The 12,124-nt window shown below is 44.2% G+C and overlaps 1 protein-coding gene across 4 annotated transcripts in view; it reads right to left on the bottom strand.

Moving 5' to 3' along the window:
- The window catches only part of Slc22a15 (solute carrier family 22 member 15), a 54,240-nt gene extending 43,042 nt beyond the window's left edge, over positions 1-11,198 (bottom strand). For 2 of the 4 annotated variants that reach the window (XM_035451128.1, XM_027393809.2), the window contains exon 1: positions 10,799-11,197. In XM_035451128.1, coding sequence (XP_035307019.1) covers positions 10,799-10,885 — 87 coding nt within the window. In that variant the 5' untranslated portion in view covers positions 10,886-11,197. Of the gene's footprint in view, positions 1-10,798 lie in introns of all 4 variants that reach the window. The other 2 variants (XM_027393808.2, XM_027393807.2) reach the window with 2 other exon arrangements.
- Positions 11,199-12,124: the final 926 nt, after the last annotated feature.

Raw genomic sequence — 12,124 nt, 5'->3', positions numbered from 1 at the left:
CCTGGTACGTCACTTCTGTAATTCCAGTACATAGGGGGTGGAGGCAGAAGGATACTAAGCCCAAGTTCATTCTCAGTTACACAGTGAGGTTAAGAAAGCTTGAAATACATGATACCCTAGCTCAGGCAGACAAAGAAGCAAAGGAAGAAGACAGAGGAAGAGGGGGAAAGGGCTGGAGAGATGGCTCAGCCATTAAGAGCCCTGGTTCCTCTTCCTGAGGACCCAGATTTCATTCCCAGCACCCACATGGCAGCTGAGAACTATCCACAACCCCAGTTCCAGGGAATCCTGGAATTTCTGGCTTCCACAGACAGTGGACATGCATGTAATATACATATATAAATGGAGGCAAAACATGCACAAACATCAAGTAAAAATAAGTAACTGAAGATGAGGAGGAAGAGGAAGAAAGAGTAGGAGGAAGAAGAGGGGTCTTGCTTCTGTGTTTCATTTTGTTTAGCTAGAAATGAGCCACACCAGAAGCCAGGAAGAAAAACATGAAGAAGCAGCGTCCCATGCTGTGACAGGGCCATCAACAGTCCACTTGTGGAGCACTTTGTGCTTCTTTAGACAGTTTCCCTCCACATCTGGGGTGTGTCTGATGCTGTGGCTCTGTGCGATATTCTGGCAGCAAAGCCCACGTCTCTAGCTCTGGTTTAAAAGACTGATATTCCAGTTATTTCCTTCTCAGCACAGTGTTTTCTGCTCAAATAATCAGTTACCAGGAACCAAAAAGCTCTTGGGTTTGGACTCACGTAGGCATTGTTCTAAAATGTGCATGCAACTTGAAAGACTTAAAAAGAGTCAGAATCACAGATATAGTCCAACTACAACTTGTAGCTTTATTTAATACTAGTTTAATCTAACCATAACTGTCCACTAGCAAAGAAAAAATACAACACCAATTCATTCAAGATATATGTATGAATACATATGCCATCTGCCAATTACTATAGACCTGTTAACTTCTTGCAGTTGGGATTATGGGGTGTTGAACTCTCTCAGGCTTTACTGATATGGATATCTGTTTATGTTAACTCTCACTCTTGCATGATTATTTCAGATTTGAAATTCACCAAGAAAATACATAATTAGTCTGCAGGTTAAGATGATCTTATTTTAAGAAATTATGATCCCCACTAACTTTGAACTTGGTCTTAAAGTACCACTAAACAGAGTAAGTGTCTAAAAATTGCAAAGCATGTGATTCCTATCAGTATATGGCCATGAGCCCACTTGCTCTAAGAGCTGACCAAGGCACATAAAGGCAGGCAGTCTGTCAGAGGATTCCTGTTCAGTTCACCAAGAACTCCAGCTGGGGGCTCTTTCTACACCATTCTGCAGAGGCATGTTCAGCCCAGTAGATGAACAGAAGAACCAACCATGGAGTCATTTATCAGTGGTAGACAATAGAATTGGTCAAGGGAAGAAAAGGAGTCATGACATTTTGGGCATTTAACAGAAGCGAATGCAAAACCTGGGCTGTGACTTCTCCCCTCTTGGTAAGGGTTAGGGGACACAAAGCAGTCCCAAACTGTTCTGAGTGGGTGGACTGTGGACCTTCTGGGAGAAGGGCAAAGCTACCGTGGGGCCATATGCGGTGAGATTATTTATTATAAGGTGCAAAGGAAAACATGGTCCTGGGCTTCCATGCTTCCTGGACCTTATTTGCATACTATTAAGGACATTTAGAAGAGGAGGCAATCATCTTATAAAAATAAAACCCTTAATAATCACAAGAACAAATAGATTACATATCTAGCAGTAGCTATAATTACAAAGCCACTTTCATCCATTTAGTAACTGCCCCTCTGATTACATCTGCTGAAATTTAATTGATGGGTATAAAGAAATGAAAAACATGGGCCAAGGGAATGCAGGGGATGACTCACAGCACAGCCTTTCAGCAGGCAAAACAAACTAGCCACGTTCCCTCTCTGACTGTGCCCCTTCTACTTCTGTGCATTCCACTCCTTTCCCCCGCCCCCCGGAGGCCCCATCTCCAGTCAGCAATGTTAACATGCTTCTCATTCTCGGAAAGCCAGCCTCATTTACCGCCTTCCTCACCAACGCAGCTTCCTCTTCAATGGCCCAGAAGTTATGCTCATGCATATGTGTTGTGTCTGATTCATCTTTTGGCTTCCAAAGTAAATAACCCAGGGTGCCCACACTCAACAGGGGGATGAATAAATGACCAGGAAGGACACCAGCATGTGCTTCTATAATGCTAGCCATGTGCCAATCCTAGTCTAGGTTTCTGCTGAATATATATTAGCACATAATATTTTTATCTGGAATGCTCTAGGATAAGCAATATTCTAGATAAAAGAGGACATGTTCTAGAGGCTCCTCTCATCTGAGGTGTGCCTCATTATGAAGGCCACTGGTCTGGGTATAAACTACAATTTGGGGAAAGCAGTTCAAAATGAAGGGGTGCTATTATACTGCTTTATTCATGGGGAACAATGGAAACCAGTTAATCAGCATTGCATGTCTTCAGCAGTGAGAGTCCACTTCATTTCCTACCTATCTGGAAGCAGAATAAGCATTTTCTGTCCCCATATCATCTCTTCCCTCCTCCCACCTCTCATAATGTCTTCTTGGCCCCCTTTATGAACAAGCATGAGTGTGCATGCACACATACACATTCAAGGTCCTTAATACATGGGTTCATCATTTTATGTTAACAGAAAGGCTAAAAATATGCAACTCTTCTATGCAGTGCCAGCCGTGGTCATGCTTAGTTTTGCTACTCACCAGAGAGTCACAGCAGGCAGGTAACATCCATGCTATGTGATAAACATTACACAGGGGCATCATAAGATTAGGTCAGAGAGATGAGGTTCAAAACCCATAGTTATATTAATGTCAGTCTTCCGTACCAAGGTACATCCTGGGGTTACATGATCATAGGAAGTCAAAGATGACATAACCAGCCCTGCGATGTACCACCCACACAGAACATGGGGATGTTTTGCCTTGGCTTGCCGTTTTTTGACTGTGACACTTTCACACAGTTCACACATCCTACTCTGTCCCCCAGAGAACAAAAGCAGTCTCTCGTTCTCTACTATCACTCTGCCACTACCATGTGTACACTCAGCCACATTTTTGTCTAATGAAATCACACCTATCAGAGGCTGGGCTTTAAAGCCACAGTGAGAAACCACCATCTATCTATTCTCCTTCCGTGTGGGACTAACAGCATCTCAGATAAAGCATTATCTCCTCTGGCTCCAACTCCAGGGATAAAGAAGTGCCACAGATGGCTGGATTCCCCCCATACTACCCTTCGCCCCAGAGTAATTACAATTACAAAAATGACTCAAGAGTATTAAAATTTTAAGTTTCTGAAAATGAAGGTTTCTAAAGTAATTTAGTAGTAACACCATTATGGGCTTTCATGACATTTCTCAGGAAACCATCACAATCCTGCACTGTGGAGTCAGGGTTATGCCTGATGTTTTCTTTGTGAGTCGGAGCAAGACACACAAGGCAATTAAAAACCATTCAAGGTTTTCTCTAACCACAAAACTGAGATGAGAGTGGGTTCACCTAACTTTAGGGGTAGATTTTTTTCAGGGGAACATAAATGACAAAAATCAAAGCTGATTTCATTGCCATCACTACTACTAGCTTTTTATGCACTTAGGATTCAGTTGTTTAACTGGTCAACCAGAAACACTGTGTGAATAAGCCGATAATCATGAAAGCAAGACCACATGCTCCAGTGTCTGGAGCAGAGACCATTAGTAGAAGCTGACTGAATGACTTGCTTAGGAGGACATATTTGAAGGTTTAAGAGTGGAATTCACACATTCTAAATCACTGGTGCCTCTCCTCTCTAACTCTAATCCATCTACACTGTATCGCCAGCTCAGTTTCCTGAAACTCCTCAGCAAATTCTTCTGGTAAAATCATGATAATGGGCACAGGATTATTTTCCTATAACCCAGCTGCTAACTAGTCCATACAAGCTATCTGCACTGGCCTACTCTCTTCCAGGTGTGACTTGCTGCCTGCTGTGAGAGCACATGGGTCTTAACCTGAGTCTGAGGCTCAGCTACAGTCACACTCTCTAGACTTCCTGTCTTCTTGCAGTACAACTGGATCTTAATGGCATGTCTTTGCTTATGCACTCCTATCTAACTAGCCTCTCTGGAGGGTCCAATGGGACACTTCTCTACTGAACAGCACAGTTGTACTGTACTATGCAAGCAGTGTGCTCCAGGACTTCCCAAGCTTTAATCAGCAGAGGCTTCCTGGATCAGGGTGAAGAGACTGTTTCTTATCAGCTCCAAAAACAGATTCCGTGCCACTTGTTTGTTTGTTTTAATGGACTGTATGTGTTTATGTGTCTTTGTTAATGTATGCCACATTATGCGTGCATGCTTGCATGTGTGTGTGTGTGTGTGTGTGTGTGTGTGTGTGTGTGTACATGTGTATGTGTGTGTGTAGGTGTCAGTGGAGACCAGAAGAGGGTGTGGGATCCCCTGAAGCTGGTTACAGGTAGTTGCAAGCCGCCTGATAACCAAACTCAGATCCAGCACTTGCAGGGACATCACATGACAGAGTTTGGAAGAACCTGAATTAGCTCTAGGATGTTTTCATGGAACCCTAAAAACTGTGCTATCTGCTCTCCCTCATCTGACTGGGCTATTGCTTTTGCCAAGAATCCCTTTCCCTGAGCTTTAACAAACTCCCCAGCAGCCTCCCTGTCCCTACCTATTCCAGTGTGACCTACACAACTTCTCCAGCCCCACCCACTATGCACTGTAACATAGGTATGAGATATTCTCCACTTCTGCAATGGTATTTTTTCTTCTAAAATGACCTTCAAGTTTCTCTCTAATCCTAAGCTTCCTCCTCCTGAAGGCTGCAGTAAACCCCAGCAGTCTCCTCCCTCACTGCCCAATGGCTGCATGCATTACTTCCGGGGAAATGGTGCTTTGCATGACTGTGTATATAGATAGAGTTAATTCTAACATCTTAAAGAACTGAAAAGAAAGTAACATTCATGCACATCTGTATGCCTCTAAACCTCTGCATACCACTATTACAACAGCATATCATATGCATGCTCAAACTAATTCTTTACAGAATGGTATGTCAGAACCCAGTGATTCTGCGTCAGGTGTGGTAGGAGGCAGAGGCAGGAGGATTTCTGTGAGTTTGAGGTCGGCTAGAGCTACATAGTGACACCTTGTCTCAAAAATAAGTATTCAAATAAACAAATAGGCTAAAACAACAAAAACAAGCCAATAAAAATGTTTCTGGCATCTTTTTTTTTTAAGTCCTACTACTTACTAGGATTCTTGGGGAAATTCTTATATAGTTTTCTATTTCTCTCTTTCAAGCCAAATGAAGTTCATAAGAACACAGAGAGGGTGTTCAAGGCAAAGTATATGCCATATTGTGTAAGTGCTGCAGGGTGAGTTAAAGCTTAGGCAGTCAGAGGAGGGAGAGCAGAGGGTACACTTCTTAAGTTTGCATGAAAACATCCTAGAGCTAACTCCGTTTCTTCCAAACTATCATGTGGTGTCCCTGCAAGTGCCCTAGGTAAGCTTTCTATGTGCTTTATTGATGTGTTTCTTCTAAAGCAATTCAATTTCTAAAATTTTATTATGCTTATATTTATTATGGGGGGAAGGTGTGAGTATAGGGGTCCGAGGACAAGCTGTGGGATAATTTAGTTACTTCCTTCTACCACATGGGTCCAGATAATCGAACTCAGGTCTTCAGGCTTGGCACCAGGCACCTTACCTGGATGATCTAGCTTATCAACAGAAAAGTACAATTTGTTATCAATACAATATCATTTGACAGATGGAACTAGCAAAGATGCATACAATATTACAACATCAAGTGTTGTCTAGGATGTTCTTGTCTAAGATGACCTCAGAAAGATGATATTACAGGCAAGATCTAGGGAGGAGGTGTGAATGGGAAGGGCAGATATTTTTGGTTTTGTGCTCAAAATGTTGGAGTGGGTGCTTTTGTGCTGCACATTTCCTGCCATGTATTTGCTGGTTCAAATCATCAGTATAGCAACTCGGCCTGCAACCACTCCTTCATCTGGATCTGCCTGTACCTGCTCTGGTTTCTTTTCTTTCTTTCTTGTTTTTTCATTTTGGTTTTTGAGACAGGGTTTCTCTGTGGCTTTGGAGGCTGTCCTGGAACTTGCTCTTGTAGACCAGGCTGATCTCGAACTCACAGAGATCTGCCTGTTTCTGCCTGTGCACCACTAATGCTCGGCCCTGCTCTGATTTCTTGTCCAGACAAATGTTTAAGTCTGTGATCAGAGGCACCTTTTTCATTGTGGATGCAGGCAGTGAGAATGGCACAGACTCCAGTCAGTTCTGATAGGCTTTTGACCATATCCCCCATTCCCAACAGCTTGCCCTGCCAAGTCTGAGCCCCAATATCACACATACCAGTTAATGTAACAATGCATGGCCAGATCTCAACAGTGCAGGTTTTCATTAGTTAAATACATAATCTCACATCCTAGCTGTTATTTGACCTGCCTTACAAGATAAACTATAAAATAATCTTAAACAAATATGGGAAAATATTAGTACTATCCAACCTGAAAGTACATGCATGTTTGTGAATTATTCTCTACATTATTTGAAGTGCTTTAAAATTATTTTAAAATTTTTAAGTAGAATGCATAACAAATAAAAAAGTGTTATTAGATAACGATTTCTCCCTGGTGAAGTCCAGAACAAAGAAGGGCCCAGCACCACAGGGTATGGTTCTGAACTCAAAATGAGAAACTGACAAGCATGTATCAAGGATCTTATGTTGCAGATGTTAAAAATAAAATATGAAGCTGTTGATTTGTGACCATTGTAACAGGTCCCCAACCTTAGTACAACCGATGTCAGGTTGAAGGCACCAGTCTGACCTTAGAACCCAGCACATAGGCTCCAACACCTGCCAAAATAGGAACAAAGACCAAATCCATCAAAGACCTAATCCATAGTTCCAGGATCCTGTAAAGTCCCTAAATATACTAACCTTGCCTTCTGGCTTATGTAGTTTGACTTCTTGCTAACTGTTCTTGGTAACCAAAGTATGTCAACTAGGATTGATGTTTGTGCATAAAAGACAAAGGACAGTGAGGCTTCATGATTTGGGCAATTCCCTGTGCAGCATGGCTACTGACTGGCAATACAGACTTTCTCTTGGGCTTTAAGAGTGTCCAAGTATGTTCTATGGCAGAATTACCTCTCAACACTATCACAGCATCTAAAATTGCCAAGACACAAAACTTGGTGATAATATACATTTGGGCAAAACAAGGCTATGTGCATATTTACTTAAAAATTCTGGAAGGATATACACCAAAATATGAGTCTGGTAGACATTCTGAAGAACTGTTTTGTTTTCCTTTCTTTTCTTTTTTCCCCCTCCGATTTTCTTTTTTCCCCTATAATCATCAAAGACTATCTGTGGCATGCCCATAATTCTCAAAAATGCAGACATTGATTTGTTTAAGCTTGGACAAGGAAGCCAGAGAGAAGATCTGTGTACCTGTGTTACCTATTCGTCATAAAGTATCTTCCAACTGAGGTGAGGACACAATCTAAGGATCTAAAAATCTCCATGTCTGAGAACTATGCCAATTATTAGTACTAGGTGTGGGGCAACTTAAAACCTTCAAACTGGAACCCATAGGGAGAGCTATAAATACTTCTTTAATCCATTCAGTCTATGCTGGACTCACATTTATGTTGGTCAAATAAATAATTGAATGTTAAAGACTAGGGAAAAAAACCCTCTAAATTTGCAAAACAAACTTTCACCTCCAAAGGCATGGTGAGGTCTGAGGGGTCATTTGCATAAGCTCACTTGACCATTTTGCAGCAGTGTAGGGTGCCAGGGCCAGAGTTCTTTCTACTCTAGTCACATCATCTCCTTTCACATTTGTAATGACTTCTTTTGTGCTTCCTTGGAAGGTGACACCTGCTCTGTCAGGGCACTGTCAAAGAGCGATGGGTGACCTTGCCAGGCATGCTGTAATTGGGATCTAAATGCTGTGGAAGTATCAGACTAGATGCTTTCCAAACCATGCTCCACTTCCTGAAATACCCTAGATCCTAAGAAGCTCTTTCTACCGCCTGGACCTCTTGTATCCCACAGCTTCACCAGGAGGAAAGTACCTGAAGGACTTCAGCTTTATCTCTGTTACACATGTGGGCAGTCCAAGGAAACCATTGTTCCTGAGAATATAACTGAGGCAAGTGTGGCTCAGGGCCTCACCCACTTAAACTGGTATAAGCAAAAGGCTACAAGTGCCCAGTTCATCATAACCCTCAAGGAGGCCTGTGATGGCTGTTCTTGCTTGTCAACTTGACTACATCTGGAAACACTAAAACCCAAGTGGCTGGGAACACCAGTGAGGGATTTTTTTTTTCTTAATTAAATCATTTGAAGTGGGAAGAGCCTCTTTTAACCCAGATCTTTTGAAGCAGGAAGATCCACCTTTAATCTTGGCCACACCTTCTGTTGACAGCCTGTATAAAGGAGTAGGAAGAAGGACGCACTTGCTTTTTGCCTCCCTGCTCTTGCTTTCACTGGCAAGCTCATTCCTTCACTGGCATTAGAGCCTATTTCTTTGAGATTCTGATGACCAACTACTAGATTCTTGGATCTTACATTTGTAAAGAGCCATTGTTGGACTAGCTGGACCACAGCCTGTAAGCCATTCTAATAATATATATATATATATATATTTATATATATATATATATCTTATATATATGTCATATATATGTCATATATATAATAGGTCATATATATATAATAGGTCATATATATAATAGGTCATATATATAATAGGTCATATATATACATATACATATACATATACATATATACATATATACATATATACATATATATATATATATATATATGTTCTGTTCCTCTAGAGAACTCAGACTAATACAAGGCTCAATCAAGCTCTAAGCCCAGAAGCAGCATAAAACTTATTCCAACTCACAGAGAACCCTGGCAGCAAGCCATTATGTTTTGGAGTCACCATTAGAAAGCTATTACTAGATACAAATAAGTTCTCTTCACGGCTGACCCATCTAGATAAGAACAGATTCTCCTCATGGCTGAACCCCTGTGTTGCTGCAGGCTGGGCTTAGACTATGATACAGTAATGTGTATGGTGTGACCCTCATCACTTGTTTATACCAGGGACTTCAGAGGAACCAGCTATCATCTCAGCTGGAGGAAGGAACATGGGGACAGAGATAGCCCACACCTACAAGACACACTGTCACCCACTGCCAATAGCACTCTAACACCTGACAAATCCTGACTATATGTCAATCAAGGGTTAGTGAGGAATCAAGATCATGGGCTTGGAACTCTTCCTCAACAAACTACAATGAAATAGGTGGATCATTAATAAAACTTTGAGAGGACTGAGGGTGGGCTGTACATCAGCAGTAAAGCTCTTGTATAAAAAGCTCAAGGCTCTGGGGTTGGAGCTCCAGCTGCCAGTGAAGGAGTAAAAAGTACAGGAAAGTTAACAGGTCCTGACCCAGAACACTGTCTTTTCAGTACCACAGGCAAGAAAACTTCATTCTAAGTTGGTGGAGACCTGGCTAAGCAAATAAGAAGACTCTAGCACAGGAAGTGGAGAGTGGACAGAGAGGTGGCCGAAAAGGTTTGCCAGGAGAGGGAGTGTATACTTGGAATTCCTGGTTAGACAGTCAAAGAAACCGTTATACAAAGATCAGACACCACAGTTACAATTCTAGTTTTCCGTATTAACTAATTTTTATTCTGCTAAAAGAAGATTTTCCATATACCATCACTAGAACCACTTTTTTTCTGGCTGGTGGTGAAATCAAGTGAATTTTTGAAGTTTTAATGGGAAAAGAGAATCAGTTAAGTCAACTTTTACATCACTACCCCACTTCCTGCAGCAGCAGCACTGCAACATTGAAGCAACTTGTAGGCTCTGTTATATTCGTGTCCAGCCAGTACTTCCCTTGGAATAACACCATCACACCTTAACTACTGGCTTAGCTGTCAGCCTGCCTCATCACACCCCATTTCATCCCAGGAATGCAAACCTCCTGGGCAGGGAGCTAGCTTCACATTCCAGCCCTGGTGCTAGGGAATCAAACCCAGAGCCTTGCACGCATTAGGACTTTACCACTGACTGCATCCCTGGGACTAACTAAGTAGCTCGGGCTGGCCTTGAATATGCTTGAAAGGAGAGGCATCCCTCTCCTGCCTCAGTTTCCTTAGGGCTGTGATTACAAGCGTGAACCTCTAAGGGCCCCTAGAATCAAGAGTTTTAGGTTGAGGTGTGCAAATGAGGTCTGCCAATTCTATACAATAAACCACACTATGTAGGTAGTATTATTTCCCTTTACCATCAGACCAAAGCTGGCCTCAGTAATGAATAACCCCGTAGAACTTTAAAGCCCAGAGAAATAAATCCCATGCATAAGAAGCCACCTTAATAGGAAGTCCCCTCGAGCTCAGAGAGGGCCTCCGAGATCTGCGCCGTCGTTGTCTTAGACTGTAAGGTGAAAGACCCACTCCCTTTCATTTTTGCAGCAGATCCCAGGTAATGATTTTTCATCTCTTAACAAGCTCTGGCGCTAAAGTGTCGGTGCCAGGCTCCGGGTGACAGCCTGGGAAAGCTCAGTGGCTGGCCCGCCACCGCGCGGCGCCCGACCCCTCCTGCTGCCCTGCTCTCACGCCAAACCTGGGGCCCGAGCTGAGAGCGAGCGCCGTGGGCCGTGGGGAGCCGGGGACTCACCTGCAGCAGCACGGCCAGCAGGAAGCATAAGTACATCTGGTAGAGGCCCATCTCGCCCACCGCCTGGAACGCCTCCTCCACCTCCATGGCGGACTCACGGCTGAGGACCGGGCCGCCACCGCGCCGGAGGACCGGTGGGCTGGGAGGGGGCCGAGCACCGGGCGACGGGGACCGAGGACCCGGCCCGGCGGGGAGGGAGGACCGCGCCGACCGGGGCCGAGGCGGGGAGTGAGGACAAGGCCGATCGGGATGGAGGACCCGGCGGGGCGGAACTGAGGCCCAGGCCCAGGCGGGACCCTGCGGCCCACCCCGTCCCGGGGCGCAGCGGAGATGCGCGGCTGGTCGCTCAGGCGCGGCCTCCCCGCTTCCTGTCAGAAGTGACAGGAATTTTTTGGCAAGCGGTTGGCTGGCGCGCAGAAGGGAAAGAGGAAGTGGGTGCGGCGCGGGCGGCCACCGGGATTCACGGGAGGGGCCGGGAGCTCCACGCCACGTCCCGCGGGGTTCACCCCTTTGCCCCAAGCAGAGGAACCCAGGGGCGCTCGGAGTTCTACCACCTTCGGAGGAGAGGGCAGGGAGGCATCTCTCCCCTCCTCCGTTCATCTGTTTTAGGTACAAGGTCAGATATAGGACGTTAGAGAAGTGCCCCCAAGGCCCACCGACAAGAGACAGGGCAGGGGTCACGGTTGCCAAGGTCTGTCAATAGAGTTTGGCTGGAGAGGTGTGGGGACAGATCACCAGTGTTAGTCCCCTCGTGCCCCTACTCTTAATCCTGTTTTGTTTTTTAACAGTTGCATACTATTCTAAGTAGCTAAACAAGCCTTTCTCAACCCGGTGAGTCCTGGCCCTTCAAGGGTCCAAAGGCTCTTTCAACAGGGGTCACATATCAGATGTTTGCATTACAGTTTCATAACAGTAGCAAAATTACAGTTGTGAAGTAGCAACGAAATAATCATATGGTTGGGGGTCAACCACAAAAGGAGGAACTATAGTTTTTGTTGTTTTGTTTTTGTTGTTGTTTGTTTGTTTGTTTTTCGAGACAGGGTTTCTCTGTATTATTTTGGAGGCTGTCCTGGAACTAGTAGACCAGGCTGGTCTCAAACTCACGGAGATCGGCATGCCTCTGCCTCCTGAGTGCTGGGATTAAAGGCATGTGCCACCATAGCCCGGCTTATGAGGAACTATATTAAAAGGGTCGCAGCATTAGGAAGGGTGAGAACCACTGATCTAAACCACCATCACTCAGCCTGCCTTTGTGTTCTGTTGGTGTGATAAAATATCACGACAGAAGCAATTTAGCGGAGAAAGAGTTTACCTGGCTCACAGCTC

This window comes from Cricetulus griseus, assembly GCF_003668045.3.
Source record: "Cricetulus griseus strain 17A/GY chromosome 1 unlocalized genomic scaffold, alternate assembly CriGri-PICRH-1.0 chr1_0, whole genome shotgun sequence".
In the NCBI taxonomy this organism is placed as follows: Eukaryota; Metazoa; Chordata; class Mammalia; order Rodentia; family Cricetidae; genus Cricetulus; species Cricetulus griseus.
Note: the sequence above shows the minus strand (reverse complement) of the source record. Positions and strands in the feature narration are given on the sequence as shown.